Genomic DNA, 17,328 nt, shown 5'->3' on the forward strand with positions numbered 1-17,328 from the left:
CTTAAGAAGGGACCACCCAAATCTCCATAGAGGCTCTGAGACCTGTATGTAGTTCAGATCACAGTTCTCTGTGATGGCCTCTTGACCTTTACTTTGTGGTCAGAGCCTGGAGGTTAGAGAGGTGGTCATGTGTCTCTCTTGGCCAGACAGAGCTCAGGCTCATGCTCGATCAGGCCGTCTCTGTTCTCTACAGTTCTTTACAAAGGGAAGCTGTTCCCACAAGGCTGTGCTACTGCAGCCTGATGTTTGACTTTACAGTTGTGATTGTTGACAATGTCCCTTTTACAGCAGCTCCAGGGTCTATTCTCGCACACAAGTGCAGCAACAGAATTTATATATTTGGCACAATCAAAAAAAATCTATAAGCGCAGAATTCAATGTTGTCCATTTACTTATATGTCAGAAATCAAAGACATGTGTTTTGGTGGTGGATTAATATTTAAAAACAAATTAAATGTTAAGTCAATAGATATTTAAATTTCTTCAGTTTGGAGAAATAAATTGGTAAAATGCACATTTCCCACATTCAAGGAGTAGTAGCCTTCGTCTCCATGATGTACAAAGCGATCCCAGTAAAGTCTGTATGCTGGGGCCAGGCCGATGCGTTCTCTGAAACAGGGATGGGTATCTTCAAGGTGCATTATCTCATCAAAGCATGGGTTACTGGACGGAGGGCAGCCGAGTGAAACGTTCACTAACTGAAATGTCGGCCCAGTCTGGCTGAACGGTAGTCCACTCTGAGCTGGACGAAGGCGTGCAGGAGGTTCCGGTCCAGGTTGGTGAGCTGCTCACCTGAACAGACCTGCTTGAGGTTGTCAGGGGCAACCACCAGGAGGTTACAGAGGGCGTGGAGTGTGTCGAAGAGCTGCAGCACCAGAGGGACCTGAAGGAGAGAGTCACAGGAACACACCTGTCAAGTTACTACAAGGCTGTGGTGACAACAGCTTCAAATGACAGATTTCTTCTTTCATTTATTTCTGCACAGGAACTGTGTTGTATTTATCTACTATAAATATCTCTGACTGCAGCCTCAGCGCTTGAAAACCTGCCTTTGCCATCCAATAAACAGCCCGACTTTGAGTTCTGACAGGATTAGTTTGATGGATCAGCAGAAAATTAAAATGAAATTAACTTATTATTATTATTATCATCAAATAACAGTGTCAAATATTTGTTTTTCCAGTGTCCCGTAGGTGACACTTTTTTTTTTGCAGCTTTTCCATATCATATAATTACAAAATAATTCCCTACTGGTCTTGTAACAGCTGTTGTTACAAAATAATTGGCCAGTAACACTTTCAGCTTTGGCCATTTGCAGTGCGGTTTGTCCTTGTCCTGCTTTTTCCCCATATTTTAAAGACTAAAGGTCAGTTATGAAATCAATCCTTATTAGTCCTGATTAGCAAAGACTGAGCAGTTTATTCAATACTAAACACACTGTAGTCTTTGCAGGAGGAGCTATGTTTTGCCCTGTGTCCAGTGTATCCTGGACCTATGCCCCCCCTCCGCTCACCCTGAAGTCCTTGGCGCATCGTCGGTATTCAGCCACGTCGCAGATGGCCAGCATGCCTCCCATGGAGCTGTAGCTGTACTGCTGTAAGTGCTCATGGATGAGTCGGTGGAAACGCACGCCCAGCTCCGTCAGCACTGTGTCCACATTTTTGCCATCCATGGACTTCCGCACGTGCTCCACCTGCCGACTGACGTAGGCGCATACCTTGGAGCAGGCCTGCCGGGCAGGAATAGACACAGGGGAAACATGTAGGAGCTGCTGACCGAACTCTACTTTTAGAACGACATGTGCAGTGTGTAATTTGCATTTCCGAAGTGCTGATTTGTTTTATTTTGCATGTGAACTTGAAGGTGGAGGCCTCGTGTGTCTTACTGTAGTGTATTGGATCATGACGTTGTTCTCATCCTCAGGCCTGAAGTCAGTCTTCTTCTGCTCTGTTGCCAAAATGTGCTTCATTTGCCCCACCATGCAGTTTATTGTTCTGTGTGTAGTGGGGGAAATACACATATGTGTTAAAGACCACTCGTTATTTCACTAAGTGTTTAATGTGAAAGATAAAACACATTTCACGTGACAGCAGTTGGCCACATCATGTTATAAACATACTGACCTGTCGATTCCTGTGTCCAGTTTCACTTCCATCTGTTCAATCACCTCTTTCTTCTTGTGCAGGCACTCTGCCAACTTTGGAGATGAGCTGTGAAAAGATTATAAAAAGGTAAAATCAGAGGACTCCCTTTTAACTCAAACTGACACATCTATGAGGCACAGAAGGTCGGTAATATCTTAATGCTCAACATATATGATTTTAACCTTTTCCTGACCTTATTAGTGGCATTAGCTGGTCATTAAACTGCTTGTCAAATAAGTGGAAGATAGAGTTTGCTTGTTGAACCACATCCAGGAAGTAGAGGTTAGCATTCTTGGCATCTGATGAGGGAATTGCTGTAGATGAAAGGGAGAGAGAATAGATCCAGACAATAAACCAGAGGGAAGGTGAAAAGAGGAATCAATGATTCACAAAGACAAGAGCTAAAAACCTGCTGCTGCCTTCCCTCTGGGTCAACGTTACAGAAATACAATGCATGAAACAGAGATACTTGCTCAGAGTAACGCTCTGTCTCAGCATCAGACAGTGAGGAGAAGGTAATCACACCATGGCGACATCTGTAATGGATTCCCTTAATGCAGTATGTGCCTTATGAATCGACCACTGGATGATACCGAATGTGTGTTTAGTTCCACTGTAGCTGCCTGAAAATGATAAGCTGTCTCTATATTACACAGCCACAACAGAATGCAAAGAAACGTCAGACACACAACCTGCCTCACACTGAGGTAACTCGGATGTGTACCTTTATGTTTGTTTTGTACAATCGTTAACCACCGCAAAATCTAATTGGTCACAGCATTGAATGGTGTCCATAGCAACAAGCGTCATGTGTTCCCCCTGACAAAGTGAAAGGCTATATAGACAGTGGTAGGTACATGTAGCTAACTGCAATAAACGATGCGGAAGCAGGTGTTCTCCTTCAGGTGTGGAATCAGTGATTTGGACGTGGCCTGATGGGAAACAGGCTTGAAGGTTTCCACTCATGTGCTGCGTTGCCAAGTTCACGTTTCACTATTTCATCTTCGGGTCTTCCTGAAGCTATTGTTAGTTTCACTTGTCACATGATTGGGGGAGTCGGGGCCAAAGCTGGTTCAGCAGCAACAACAAGCACACACACACACACACACACACACACACACACACACACACACGCTGCAGCAATATGTAGACAGCATGTCGACATTATGGTTGAAATGAGCTTGGTTGGATTTACCTGAAAGGCCAATCTCCAGGGCGTAGTCAATGTGTTCCACGCACAGATGGTCGACCAGCAGCAGGAAAATGGAGAAGGCATTCTTGGGCAGGTCAGAGGGATCTGAAAGCTGTGTCACCCCAAATAGAAAAAGGTTATGGCGCATAACTGCTTTCCTCACAAAGACTTAATTAGCGCACGTCTCTATTCCAAGCTGAACACACAGCAGAGTAGGCCTCACCCTGTGGCACCTCTCGAAGGCATGGCGCGTCTCCTGCAACAGGTTAACAACCAGCTCCGGGGACAGAAAGGTCTCCCCATGGGTGTCAATGCTAGGGCCCAAGGGAAGGTTGGTGCGCTGTCTGATTCGCTCCTTCAGCTCTTGAATGCTGTAGAAGGATGTAGATTGAGATTATTTTTGTGCATTACATTATATCAATGTGTAAAGGTGAGTATCTGAAACCAAAATGGGAACCGATGTCTGACCTGCCAGTGCCAATCAGGCGTTTCTGGTGGTTCTTGGAGTCATAGTATCGCTGCAGGATCATGGCACCTCGAGTGCGAAGGTACTCTCTCTCCATGTCAATGTAACTTTCCAGGTAGGTGGAGAAAATGCTTTTTATCAGCTTTGCCAGGAAGGTGTGCTTGTCTGAACCCAGGTTGAACTCTGTCAGCTTTGTGGCCAACGCTGTTGTCCTGGATAATGTGGAAAGAAAAGTGTGTAAAAATAAAAGCGTAAAAGGTAACTGTGTAGATGGAAAATGAGCGAGCAAGTTTATTACCTGGTGTAAAGGTCATAGAGGTTCTTGAGGTACTGTTCCACGTCAGAGTGCCGAGTCCCATCCAGTTTTTCCTTGACGTGGGCCTGCAGACATAAAGCCAGTCAAATATAAACTGACAGATGAGGCGCTGCTAAATAACACTCGGTAAACACAGAATCAACAGAAATACCTGTAGTTTATTCTCAAAGATGTTCTGGATGAGTTTGGCCATGACAGTCTCTGGGCTGCTGAAGACCTCGCCCACCTGCTTGTTGACCCTCTGGCAGAGGACTGCAGTGTCCTCAAACACATCATTCCTCATGTAGGCCCCCTTTGGAGACAAAAAAAAGGTTAATCAAGAAACTGTTTTTATCAGCCCCCAAAAACTGGAAATGATGTACAAGAGGAATTTCTTCCACTCACTTCCTGACACTGCTTGATGTAGACGTCCACACAATGTGCATAACCCTTGTGGAGAAAGACAGAGGAGTTACTTTAAACTGAAAAGCAGTGAGTGCAGAGCAACATAAATCAAGTGTCTGTTTCAATTACGGCTCTAAAGACATGCATTGACTGTATCACATACAAACATTGAATGTAAATACAAATATGAATCTTCCAAGTCACCTTGAAGTGTAATAGAACTGCTGCAACCTCCCGCATACGTCCGATCTCACCCCTGCGCTGGGCAGCAGTGAACTCCTGGATCAACTGCCGCTCCAGGTCATGATACTTACCTGGATAGAAAGGGAACAAATAAATAAATGAACACAAAAACCCACAAAGAAATCCCAAAATAATATTCATCATTTGTTTCTGACTTGTGGCAGTGGAGATTTTTTTTTTACAAACTTACTAGCGATTTTTGCCTTGACATCTGCAAATCTGTCAGAGAAAAATCAAGAAAATCAAGGAGACAATCAAATAACACACTATTATTATTATAAAAGTTAAAGTGCATTTTATTTCTAGAAACATATTGATCCTGAATTTAAATGCTTTAAATACTTCATGCCATGGGCTGCACCGTGAGGAATAGTCGACAGCACTAATACACCACCTTCTCCTTGTTAGACAGTGCTCTTGTCTAAAGCTGCCTCCAGGATGCCTGACTCACCTGTCGAATGGCAGCTCCTGGGCAATGAGATGCAGCTTCTGAATGATATCAGCAGCCTCCTTAATCTGAAGGAGAGAGGAAAAGTGTGAGTGTGAGTGTGTGTGTGTGTGAGACAGAGAGAGAGAGAGATGTCAGGTGAGGAGAAAAAGGGAAGAGAGCACGACAGAACCATGAGAGGTGGACATCCAGACAGAAAGCGGGCAGGCCGCCGGCAGTGTCTCCACTTGGGGGATCATCATCTTAGAGCAGCCCTCCTCCACCTCCCCGTGTTGAACAGGGAGCTGATAACAGACAGGCTGCGCTCACCTGGGCATCGGCAGCAGCAACAGCAGCAGTCCTGACTTAGCAGCACATCCAACTCTTTATTGGCATGCCTTTTCTGAATGGGCTGTAATCCCACAGGAGTCTAAATCGCCTTCAATAATCTGTCCGGCCAGGGATATCTGTCTAAAAAAAGGGGACCCTGTCGAGAACCCCCCCTCCCCTCCCCTCCCCCGGCCCCTCCTGACATACACGCTGGCTGAAAAAGCCCCAGACCTACGAAAGGCCCGCCGTCCGCAACTCCTCTGTTCCCGCAGATGCCTGCCTCAGCTAACATCATTACTCTGCTCCCGTGAGGAGGATCCAGCCTTTCTGCTCGGCGAAGGTTTTCTAAGTATCTGTCCCCCAGCTAAGATTAGCTAAATCCCATGTAAGTAATGTAGCCGTCTCCCTGCAGTCAGGGTTTAGCAGCACTTGTCTCCACGCTGGCGGCCCAGCCCTCCCTTTCAGAAGGATTAGCAAAGCCACCCCCCTTCAGCTATTCACTTGCAGCTTTCCTCTTTCCCCCTCGTCTGGAGGTATGCTCAGGAAAAGGAATCTGGCCAGATATTTCTGCATGCCTCTCCAGAAAACTAGCTCCATCTCCAGCTCTCGTCTGTGGGATTGACCTCGAGACTCACTGCTCTGCATCCACTAATGACGTTCCTGCTAACAGGAATTAATCTAAAGCATCCCAGTCTCTCGTTGTCACTTACAAAACTGCAAAATCCAACTTTTCAGGGGTCAATTGTCTAACATCAACATGGCCTCTGTGTGGGCAGGAACTATGTCAAAGTGTGCACCTCATCTCCCAGCATCCATGTTATCGCCGCCCTTGTACATGTAGCATCATGCCACAAGCTCTTTGCTGCTGTAATGCGACACAAAGCTGAGGACCAACTAAATTCTCGCTCCCAGACAACCTACTGTAAATGCAATTAGGGTTGACATGAGCATGTTGACATCCATGTGAGTCAATCAGCCAGCTATTGTCAGACAGCGAATGACAGTTTATTAATCCAAATTAGCCGAGGGATCCAACTAAAGGGATAAACTTGACAAATTAATATGGATGGTTTACCTCCTAATCCTGTTCATTCTCACCTCCAGCGGTATCGCAGCAGGGCTCCTCGTCGGTGGTCACACACGCACACCTCCGCTGAAGTGAATGGAAGGAACGTGTACGGCGCACTCACCTTGTCTGGGTTGTTGAAGACGTCACTGCGTAGGTCTCCATCCAAGAACTCGTTGAAGTAGGTCATCAGACGCTGAGCCTCCACAGCCCTCTGCCGGGGCGTGTTCACTCCCTCCAGCTGGTCGCCGAGGTGGCAAACCTTGGTCGCCACATAGCTGATGTGCTCATCCAGCTCCTGGAAATGCTGAAAGGCCACCTGGATCGATACAGAACAGCGAAAATGTGAAGTAAAGATTAAGAAATCCGGCGATTTTAAGAAATACAGGAAAAGGTGTCGATGAAATTGGTTGAATTTGACCACACAACACACCTGGTTGCTTCTCTGCAAGTCTTGAACTTTGTGGGCAAATTCCTTGGCCTCGCGATGACACTGATGCTCGAGCTTTTCCACACGTCGCTGAATTCTCTCATCCAGCTGCTTCAGTTCCTCTATGTGGTTCTCAAACTCCTCCAACAGCCTAACACAGATGAGAGAAGAAGGTATGCAGATCCAGTAAATCCTTAACAAACATCAGGTAAAAAAAGAACACACAAATATTGCTCTTCCTGTTGAGGAGTAATAACAGACCACAAGGTTAAATCTGTCCCACTGACCTCACAGTTATAGTTAATAGATACAGAATAGCACCGGATGCTTAATTCCTGGGTGCCCAGACTTAAGAAGCTCTGGGAACTAGCAGCTTCGTCAGCTGCATTTTAAGTGTCATCAGGACTGCAGAGCAAATGTTCTAAGTCAGCACCACATTTCACAGAGTAGGAAACATCCCAAAATGATGAGTGTATAATCTCTTGACTAATTCCCTCAGCACTGGCTACAGCTTAAAGACATCTCCCATCCCTTCCCAATAGACACTCATTCCCTGGCTGGTGACTCACAGTATGGTGGCCTCCACAGATATGTTGTCTCTGACTCCTCGCTAAGAGCTTCCGAGGAGGTGGTGGCAACAGTTTTGTGAAGGAAGTAGATAAGGCAGGATGGATCTACGGTACAGTTAAACTGTTGTGGCATTTTTGCTTACGAGATGCAACTTGGTCCCCAAGAGTAAACACAACAACAAGCAGTGAAAATATACTATGAAAAAAAAAATTAGACACTGACATTCCCAGTTTCTCTCCACCCCAACCATCAAAAACCTTAAAGGAGCCTTGAGGAGACCAAGATGAGCTTCAAAAGGACTCACTACCGAGTATTTAGTAAGCTGCTACTGGCAACTTTAAATTAAGGCATCATAATTTATATTAGTATTAGATTTTCAATTGAAGATATGGCTGATTCTGTTTCTGAAACCAAATTTAAAAAGGGACATCAGAAGTAGCATCCAAGTACACGAGTAGTATTCAACTCCAGTGAAAATTTGAAAAGCTGAGGTCTGCATTATTACATTGTGGATCAGGCCAGAGGGACAGTATGAAGTGACACCAAGATTTGGCATTATTATGGAGATGATAGGAAATCTCTGTTGTGTATTAGTAGATTATGACGCTATAAACTCATGAATACAACCTCTTTTTGAGAACTGACTGGTCATTGCCCCATTTGTATTCATATTAATTTACATGCAAGGAAATACAGTCAAATGGCTGTGAGAGCATTATGTACACAGCTAAACTATTTGTCTGTTGTTGATTTTGATTTTGCACCAGCAGAGAGCATACATGGCCAGGTGTCAGTTTGATAGTGATACTATCCCCAAAGTCGAAGTAAAGACCCGGAGGATGTCTCACATTCATGAGCATGAGATGCTGCAAATACAGCATCTACTACCAAGAAACTCCGTACTGCACCTTTTGGGGTCAAATGCCTCCGCTCCTCCTTTGGAGCCTCCTCCAGGGGTCCTCCATGCCAACCTCTCAATGTACTCATCTGCGTCAAAGGGCTCCTGAGGGGGGGAGAGGAAGTCATGTGTGTACTGGTATCAGTTCATATGATCAGCAAAATACTGCGTGTTATTATTAAAACAACGCGGGGGGGGGCAGCTGGTAAAACGTTATAACGACACAATGCAAACCAACAGCCAATAACATTGTCATTTCCTCCACTGCTTAAACTCTTAACAAATAAACAGCAGTCGTCCTACTTTCCTCCCAGTTTCTTACGTAGCGAAGCCAATATATTCGCAGCAGTTTAAGTCATTATTATTATTAATCCTTTATTACAAACTGAGAGGATAAATAGAGACGGGGGGGGCACCGTTAGCGGCAGTTAGCAGCCTAGCCGAGCTGACAGCTAACAACACAGCTTCGGTCATTTTTTACCTCGAACAGCTGAGCGGTCGTCGCCATGTTCAAGCTTCAAGCCGGCGGCGGAGGGAAACACAATTCAGGAGAAGGAGCTCAGAGTCGGCAACACCGCCGACCTCTGCATCGACTTGGCGATTTGGGACAGTTTTGCCCTTTGTTGACAGCTAGCTGGTTAGCGGTGGTGCAGCTTCCTGTATGGGAGAGCAGGGTGGGGAAGGGATAGCTGGCTGCTGCCGCTGCTGCTGCTGCTGCTGTCGGCCACTGCGCATGCGCAAAGGTCGGCTGATCGGAGGACGGTGTCACATGAGACAAAAACAGGAAGTGAGTCGCAGCGTTTAGTGAAATTCACACAGTAAAGAGTGTTTGAATTGAGCAGACGTGCGATAAAATGTTATTATTCTGATGTGTGGTGAATAAGAGTTTGTTAAGTTAAAGTTTGAGGACGTCAAGCAGCAAGCAGGACAAATGAGCGTGCGTGCTTTGTGGATTATATCTCACGAGAAGGGAGAAAATGTGTCGATACGCTTTTCAAGGTTTGATAATTCATTGCCTAGTGTGTATAATATAGTATACAAGTTTAGAGCAGCGGTCTGGTATCATAAAACCTCCGCTGTCACACTGCTTGTCGGCTGTTTTGTGTCATAATGTGTGTGTGTGTGTGTGTTGTGTGTCCCTGACAGGAGGTTCTCCACAGTGGAGCACCGTGCGCAGCGCCTGGCCGGTTCCTCCTATGTAGCAGTCCCAGAGGAGAGCACTGTGCTGCAGCTCCTGCTCACTGAGCTGGGCCTGTCAGATTCAGACAAGCCCTACGTGGCTCTCAGAGATGATTGCCTTCATCACCAGAGGTCTCCAGCCCTGGAGCTGCGTGTGGACGGTCCTGGGAAGGGAACACTTTGGCCAGTGTTGGCCGTCTCACAAGGGCCTCTTATTCTGGCCTGCTTGTCTTTAGTGGACGCCCCTCCTGAGCCTCGGCCGCCCCTGGCCAACCTGCTGTCGGTCTCGCAGGGCCTGGCGTTCCTGGAGGGGCTGCAGACTTTTCTCCTTGGCTTAGGGGGTAAGCCTGACAGTGAGGGGCTGGCCTCTCGCCTGGCGATGTTGCCCTCTGTACTGCTGCAGGTTTGTCCGCTTGGCACACCCCTGGATGTACCGGTGCTGGGGGCACCTGCTGCTGCACCCACGATGCCCACACCTGCTGGGAGCCAGAAACAGCCAGCCTGGAAGACGGGGCTCCACCGCGGTCGGGCTGTTGTGAATGTAGCACTGACAGAAACGGTACGGTCCATGCAGTATGGTAGCCGAAGCAGACAGGACCTCTGGGATGTTTACGGCACGGTGACATGCAAAGTAAGTGCCTAGTGGAAGGGAAAGCAATTAATATTATCAATATTTAACTTTTTCTTGATGCTGTGCATTTTCTTTCTCCCATCTTTAAAGTGTGAGGTGGAGGGAGTGCTCCCAAATGTGACAGTGACCCTCACACTGCCACCAAATGGTTCTCCGCTGCAGGACATCCTGGTCCATCCCTGCGTCACCTCGCTGGACTCTAGTATCCTGACTGCCAGCAGCGTAGAAAACTTTGATGGTTCAGCTTTTTCTGGGCCATATAAGTTCCCCTTCTCTCCTCCTCTGGAGCCTTTCAGACTATGCAGCTACACATCACAGGTTGAGGACCTATAAATCCTGCTTACGTGGTTTTACGTTTACACATTAGTGATGACTTATCTTAAGAGACTTTTTAAATGTATTCAACAGGTTCCTGTTCCCCCTATTCTTGGGTCCTATCAGCTGAAGGAAGAAGAGAACCAGTTACGTGTGTCTGTAACCCTCAAACTTCATGAAAGTGTGAAGAATAGCTTTGAGTACTGTGAAGCACACTTGCCCTTCTTTAACAGGTAAGAGCACAAGAAGACATATTTATTTTGATCTGAGAACTAATAGATATCTGTTTCCTGATAGAGCAGAGAGGTTTGGTGCTTCATGATCCATGTCATCTTTGAGTTTGGATGTGAACTTGCTGGGAATAAGAAATAACAACCTCTTACTTGTTAATTTTTTATCATTAGCTGATAATTTTTGAATCCTTGTTTTAAACAGGACATTCTTCTTTACAAATCATCTGCACTGGTCTCATTACAATTCAGACCAGTTAGATGAAAAATTTATTTCTCCAACACCTAAGAAATAACCCAGTAACAAGATCCTCTGACAACCATATAATAAAATACTCTCACACATTTCACAGAAACAACCCTTTTACCATTTATTATATCAGCAGGCGATTCTACTTCTCTGATTCTCACACTAAATACACTTACATTTGTCCCTGTGGGTTGTCCTCACAGCAGACACTCTCTTTTATTGGTCTGATCAAAATTAAAAAAAAACAAAAAAAAACAGGTTCCTCTGTGTCATATCTGCTTTCATTTTGTTGCTCTGTGTCATTTTGAAAACAAAGAAAAATGAATGCATGTATGTTTTTGGAGCTAAAAGTTACCGCAACTTATGTCCAGCATGGTTTGTGATAAATGTCATAAAGTTTGCATGTGGGCTGTGTGTGTCCTCTGTAGGGATCAGATTGGCGCTGTGGATGTGAAAGTGAGTTCAGGACAACTGGAAGCTTCAAAGGAGAAGAACCTGCTGGTCTGGACCCTGGGTATGCACTGTTCTGTAAAATAAAAGTACAGCCGTATATCTGAAAAAGAAACTAAAGTGTAGATTTCCCTCACTATTATTCAGGACAAAAGTTCCCTAAATCTCGTGAGGTCACGATGGAGGGCAGGATCACCTTCTCCGGGCCAACACCAGGACCCACTGACCCCCTGTGCACAGAACTTACAGCTTACATTAAAGTAAGCAAAAAGAAGGACTTCATGAAACATGATCAGATCTGTTCATATCCAGTCACAGGATGTTGCAGCAATTTTTCAACGGCAAAATCTCTAAAAGATCCATTATCATGTGGTCACAAAGTGACTAACGCATCTGCTGTTTTCTTCACAGTTATATTTCAAGGTGCCTGACATGACGCTGTCTGGATGCTGTGTGGACCAACATTCAGTGCAGGTTTATTCCTCTGCCAAACCACGGATAGTAACATGTGAGTTTACAGTCTTGATGTATTTGAATAATATTTTCCTGGTTTCACATTGTCTGAAAGTGACAAAAATGCTCTTTCTGCCTTATTTCCAGCGCGAGAACTTCACTCCAAAGAGTATTATATATGGAATTCAACAGGTACCGCTCCGGTGTCCTCTGGGCAGATGATGCTGTAGCGTGGATCCGTAAAGAGTCGCTCAGTGGAAAGGTGCACAGGTCACTTACAAAGTGATGGGACTGAGGACCATGTCAAGTACATTCAATGACCTAGATTGGATATGTTACTACAAATAAACTAATTTGTTACTATTTCACTGGAGTGTTCAGAACTGAAAGAAATTGAAAAATCAGATATGTGTTATCTATTTACATTGAAGGATAAAATAATTTTGACTAAAGTTTTGATTTCGTTGATGGATAGCTAATTTGAAGAAAAAAAAAACCTCCCCCTGTAGTCCAACTTCTTTTATCCCCCCAACCTCCCCTCCCTCAAATTTATCCCATTGCAGACACAAGGGCCACCCTTCGCTCCGACAGTCCCACTTCAGTGACTCTCCATCAGCCGGATAATTAGCAGCTGGGACCTTGTCATCAGCTGTTGTGGGCCTGGAGGAGCCGGGCGGCTGGGCTGTGAAAGGCCAGGCTGCTCTGGCCAGTGTTTTGGCTACAAAAGGCTCCTCTTTTAGAGCTGGCAGGAGTCCTTACCCCGACCAATCACTCACCCCCACCTCTTTTGACCCCATCCCCGCCCTGTCAACTAGTGGTTAGTTCAAACACACAGCCTCTCCAACCAGACTCTGATTGAGCACTGACCCTCTGGACCTCTGAGACTTTGAAAGCAGCTGGTCCCATTCAGCGAACAGGACCTGCCTAATTGGTGAAAAAGTCACAAGGACGGTAATGGCTGGGTCGCCTCTTGAGGCTGCAGAGGTGCTTTAACTCAATTAATGTAAAACTTGAAGTATTTGATCTTTATTGCTATGACACAATTGTCAGGGTCAACCTCTCTTTGTCTTTACCTGATTATAGAGAGGTTATTTGAGGATGTGTGTTTAGTTTCAGACACTTTTTCACAGTTTACCATTGGTGTACCTAAACTATGATGGGTTATTGACTAACTATGTTACACTTCTGCTACATAAGCTTTACCTCAGTGTATTAAACTGAATGAATAACCAGCTGACGAAGGGTTAAATCAGTGAAGATTGTGCCCCACTATTCCACAGCAGCCAGACTCCTCTGAGTGCCCTCATTGTCTGCTGTTGGCCTCTTGTGCCCCTTGCTGGTCCAAATGCTACATTCTCACGTGGATTTCCACTCAGAAGGCTGACCATGACCAATCCTCTGTCAATTGGAACCAATTGCTCACACGGCATCCTTCACCTTCTTTTTATGTAGCGGTACAGAGTGGCAGACACCAAGACCTCGCGGCTCTCCCCCTCCACGATGATTTGGCTTTAAGGCCCAGTGTGTGTGGCTAGCGAACTGGAAAAGGAGAAGTTTTTTTTTTGTGAAGACTTGGGCCACTCTAAATCTCTTCAGTATCCCAATATGTGGTCAGTCTGGCTCCTCCAGTCTGCAGTCAGTGGCCTCTCACTGGCAGCCATTGCTTTGTTTGATTGAATGGCTTGCTAAGTAGATGGACTCGTTTTAATGTGTCTCTCTGCTCCAGTGCCTTCATACCTTGTGCCTTTTAATTCTGCTGTGCTTCTCAGATTCATTCATTTATTCCATCATTGCTCTAGTATACATGGATACACGGACAACATTAACATAAAAATCACACAGGCCAAAATACATGTGTGAAATTAAAACAGCAGTGGTGATCCTCATAAACCATTTGAATGCATCATTAGGTCACAATTCTCAAAATGAGCTTTGATACCAAAAGATTTTCCATAACAAAACATTTACTACAAGGTTATGAACACCACTAGTGTAGTCTGCTGGACTGTAGGAGCTCACTTCCTCTGTGTCTCTCAGCCCAATAATGACACCCAGTGGTAGCACACAATATTGCTCATGTTGGACTGTTCAGATCTGCTTAATACAGTTCAATGCACATTTCCTCTATTGAAATAGTTTCACTCCAACACTGCCAGATAATCTTAGCTGATTTCATTCATGTCCAGGCCTCTGCTGTGTGATGTGATCCTTGTGGCGTTCATCTAAGGCGCCGTGCCTGAGGACCGGGCTTTTGTCGGCCGCTGTGGCCTCAGGTGTTTGGTACGAGTCCAGTTCCTCTCAGCCTCTCTGCATCCTCCACGAGCCAGCCTCAGGGAGAACACTTGAAGAACGATAGTGCAATTAGCAGCTTCCTGTTCTTCTCAGACTAATTATTCTTCAAGAGCTACAGATCTTTTCATATAATGGGATATCTTTGGATGCTGGAGGATTCTTTTGTGATCATTTGGGCACAAAATGTCCAATAATAGAGTAGAAGCTTCAAAGCTCACTGATTTCAATCAATCTTCAACTCTTTGAACTAAATATAAAGTTTATTTTTTATATATTTGCTGTTAGTATTGTAGGAGGGCTAACATTAGATGTGCACTAAGTTTTCCCACTTAAGTGCATCTCTCTCGCCCATAGAGGGCACCAGAAACTTAGTCAAGCAGGTAATATGTCTGAAACATCAGTTTGACTTGACATTGCCAACTTGACCATAATGGGTTATTAATTTCCCATGACATCACTGAGAAAAAAATCCAATTTTTTTGTCTTGAGTTTCAATAGCCAAGACATAGCTGTGTTCTCTATAAATTCATATTACCTGACCTGATGATTGAGCTCTCCAGCTGTCTGTGGTACTTTTCTATTTAAAAACCGGCTGCCGTATTCAGTTTCTTCCTCCTTCTGTATTGCATCTGCTGCCTTTGCACAGGAGCAGTTTGTTGGGCTGGTGGCGGAGAGGCAGAGATTTAGGCTGCAGAAGACGGGCAGGGTCCAGACGTTCTCCTCTTGACTCATCCCAGAAGATGTCCCTCTCCGTGGGCCTTCTCACAAGTCTCACCCTCTGGATCCCTTCTCTGTTTGGATCTCCAAAATAAAGGTACAAATGAAAGAAGCAGATTATGTTAGAATCAAACAAAAGATCAAATTAATTTCACTTCTCTGTCTCTCTCTCAGAGTTTTTAAAATTAACATAGTTCCTACCATTGACTGTGTAGACAACCTTATGTCTTCTCTGCTCTCTGGCTTGTCGGAGGTGAGTTTGCCGATGCCGATATTCCTGTTGAGTTAGGGCTGCCTGGGCCTCCAAAAATCTTCCCTAGAATAGCCACCAGTGATAGAAAGTAAGTAAGTGCATTTACTGCAGTAGTTACTGTAAGTTACATAGTTTCCATCTTACTAATCACAATGCAATTAAATGTTACTCGTTCTGGACAAGTAAAAAATATATCTTTACTCAAAAAAAATAAGTAAATTGTGTTTTTCAGTAAAGGTTACTTGATCAAACCTAGTATTATAACAAATTAGTAAAAGTTACTCATTTTTTCTAAGTCGTGATGACTATTATGTTTTACAGTGTAGATTCAAATGCATACTTTACTTTACTTTACTCCAGTAAAGGTAAACAAAGTAAACCCAAGGCAAACTGAATTGTCAAGACTTAACTTTTCTTTGTGTCTGCGAATGTGTATCTAATAGAGGGGGCTTTTCTGTTCCCCGTACCCTGAAAATAGATCCCATTGAGAGCGAGTCATGGCTGTGTAGACCACCCTACTTTCCACTCCACCGGCACTTTAATCAGATCCACTGGGACAGGAGGGGTCCACGCTCACAGCTGCCTCCCTCTTTCTCTCATTTTCTTTTCACCCATCTCCCCTCTCTGAAGCACCGCTGCACACTTTAATTTTCCCACAGAGCAAAAATGTATGATCTGAATTATTGATGCTATAGATGCACTTCATCTCTTCCGTAAATTGTCCTGATGCTTTACCTGAATCATTCTGCCGGTGCCAGACTGTCCTGTTTGGCAGGTTGTAGAACACGGGTGGACACCCCCATCTCTGCAGCCCCTGCCCTACAACAGACATCACAATGCTTTATTGGCTTTCAAAATAGCAGGAAGGCAGAGACGGTGGCACAGTCAGCAGGGGTAGGTTTTTTTTCCATAGTTTTTTTTATTACCATGGCAATTTGATTGTCTGCGCTTGCATGGCCAATTTGAAGGGCCAGTGGTTGTAGTAGCTGAGGAGAGATAATGATGTGACATCTGGGTAAAAATCACAACCAGATGGAGACAATAATGCAAAATTATGTCTGCCAGGGTCCAAGAACAGGATTGAACAGTTGAGAAACTTCATGAATTAATCAGACGGCAGCAATAGCCTGTTCTTGTAAATAATCTACTGGGTGGCTGATTTCGCCGTGCTAACCTGAGGTCTCCGGGGAGGATGAGAATGGATGATGCTTGAATTTTTGCTTTGCTTTTGAGACAGGTTTCCTGCAAAGTATGAATCTTATAGCACACACACATACTCACAGTGTTATCTAGTATCAAAATCAGTATCACAACACAGAGTGACGGGAAAAAAGGACAAACTTCTACTGACCTGAAAGAGAGGAAAGAGTTATGTCCTGTTTCAGTGGAGGTAAGATAGTCTTCCGCCGTCCCAAAGATCCCAATGGCTGCTCCAGGGTGACCGGCAGACCAGGGAGGGTCCATTGTGGTTTGAGCTGCTCTCCGTCTTCTTGTGGACTATTACATGGGGCAACTTTACGTAACCTGGGTCTAGAGCCTTCGGATCCCATTGTCCTGCTCTCTGTCCTAAAGGCTGATGCTTAAAGACCAACTTTTCCTCTAGTACTGGTGAGAATATTTTTAAAGTTATCTTTCTTCTTGTTAATTCAGTAATATCTCACCTTCACAGAGTCTTGCCTGCAGTTTCTGTCCCTGGGTGTCCATTGGTGGTCTTGACCTATCCCATATAGAAAATGTAAAAAAGTTTTGGCATCTCTTATAAAAAAAAACTTCAAGTTACAGAATAACTCCACCCAGGGATTTGGCTCTTCAACGTTATTTTCAGGACAAATGTATTGTTTGCCCTGAAGCGTCTCTGTCTAGTGCTAAAGTACAAATGCAATAAACACTTTTGGTTGTGGTTAACAGAGTTGATGCGTACTCCATCTCTGCCTTTGTACTTGATTTTCTCATTATAATGAGCAATGTTTCTATGGCAACTCTCCCTACAGGTTACTCTGTAACTCATAAGTTAATGCTTGAAAGGACCCGTCATTTCCCTGCACCCCCTTCCCTATTGTAAAGCCCAGAGGGTTTGAGAACCAGGCAGGTT

At 44.8% G+C, this 17,328-nt stretch overlaps 3 protein-coding genes across 3 annotated transcripts; 1 reads left to right on the forward strand and 2 right to left on the reverse strand.

The window, feature by feature from the left end:
* Positions 1-361: 361 nt before the first annotated feature.
* On the reverse strand, positions 362-9,147 carry exoc5 (exocyst complex component 5). Its single transcript, XM_085768215.1, has 18 exons — positions 8,948-9,147; positions 8,477-8,571; positions 7,002-7,149; positions 6,693-6,887; positions 5,197-5,261; positions 4,936-4,964; positions 4,707-4,816; positions 4,503-4,547; positions 4,270-4,410; positions 4,101-4,183; positions 3,805-4,014; positions 3,560-3,707; positions 3,340-3,448; positions 2,338-2,458; positions 2,124-2,210; positions 1,886-1,994; positions 1,514-1,729; positions 362-883 (listed from the first exon to the last, which is right to left on the reverse strand). Exons 1-18 carry the CDS (start codon positions 8,972-8,974, stop codon positions 695-697), a joined length of 2,127 nt encoding a protein of 708 aa, XP_085624341.1. The 5' UTR covers positions 8,975-9,147; the 3' UTR covers positions 362-694.
* Positions 9,148-9,233: 86 nt separating this feature from the next.
* ap5m1 (adaptor related protein complex 5 subunit mu 1) lies at positions 9,234-13,074 on the forward strand. The gene is made up of 8 exons (XM_085768217.1): positions 9,234-9,465; positions 9,613-10,276; positions 10,367-10,594; positions 10,685-10,824; positions 11,500-11,585; positions 11,669-11,781; positions 11,933-12,029; positions 12,122-13,074. The coding sequence occupies exons 1-8, from the start codon at positions 9,398-9,400 to the stop codon at positions 12,202-12,204; spliced, it is 1,479 nt and encodes a 492-aa protein (XP_085624343.1). The 5' UTR covers positions 9,234-9,397; the 3' UTR covers positions 12,205-13,074.
* A 777-nt stretch (positions 13,075-13,851) lies between these two features.
* Positions 13,852-17,123, reverse strand: LOC146963852 (uncharacterized). The gene is made up of 6 exons (XM_085768218.1): positions 16,588-17,123; positions 16,411-16,493; positions 16,163-16,222; positions 15,972-16,055; positions 15,185-15,299; positions 13,852-15,067 (listed from the first exon to the last, which is right to left on the reverse strand). Exons 1-6 carry the CDS (start codon positions 16,784-16,786, stop codon positions 14,868-14,870), a joined length of 741 nt encoding a protein of 246 aa, XP_085624344.1. The 5' UTR covers positions 16,787-17,123; the 3' UTR covers positions 13,852-14,867.
* Positions 17,124-17,328: the final 205 nt, after the last annotated feature.

The sequence above is a fragment of the Trachurus japonicus genome, chromosome 22 (genome assembly GCF_045865225.1).
Source record: "Trachurus japonicus isolate A0001 chromosome 22, Traja_1.0".
NCBI lineage: Eukaryota > Metazoa > Chordata > Actinopteri > Carangiformes > Carangidae > Trachurus > Trachurus japonicus.

What these genes read in the sequence shown, in the direction of transcription:
- exoc5 (XM_085768215.1), bottom strand. Translation starts at nt 8,974, where the DNA reads ATGGCGACGACCGCTCAGCTGTTCGAG. An exon ending in GAGGCATTTGACCCCAAAAG is followed by an intron (nt 7,150 to 8,476) that starts GTGCAGTACGGA and finishes CATCTGTGTTAG; the next exon opens with GCTGTTGGAGGAGTTTGAGA. An exon ending in ACATCAAGCAGTGTCAGGAA is followed by an intron (nt 4,411 to 4,502) that starts GTGAGTGGAAGA and finishes TTGTCTCCAAAG; the next exon opens with GGGGCCTACATGAGGAATGA.
- ap5m1 (XM_085768217.1), top strand. Translation starts at nt 9,398, where the DNA reads ATGAGCGTGCGTGCTTTGTGGATTATATCTCACGAGAAGGGAGAAAAT. An exon ending in ACGGCACGGTGACATGCAAA is followed by an intron (nt 10,277 to 10,366) that starts GTAAGTGCCTAG and finishes CCATCTTTAAAG; the next exon opens with TGTGAGGTGGAGGGAGTGCT. An exon ending in AACTTACAGCTTACATTAAA is followed by an intron (nt 11,782 to 11,932) that starts GTAAGCAAAAAG and finishes TTTTCTTCACAG; the next exon opens with TTATATTTCAAGGTGCCTGA.
- LOC146963852 (XM_085768218.1), bottom strand. Translation starts at nt 16,786, where the DNA reads ATGGGATCCGAAGGCTCTAGACCCAGGTTACGTAAAGTTGCCCCATGT. An exon ending in ATCCTCCCCGGAGACCTCAG is followed by an intron (nt 16,223 to 16,410) that starts GTTAGCACGGCG and finishes ATCTCTCCTCAG; the next exon opens with CTACTACAACCACTGGCCCT. An exon ending in CAGACAATCAAATTGCCATG is followed by an intron (nt 16,056 to 16,162) that starts GTAATAAAAAAA and finishes TGTCTGTTGTAG; the next exon opens with GGCAGGGGCTGCAGAGATGG.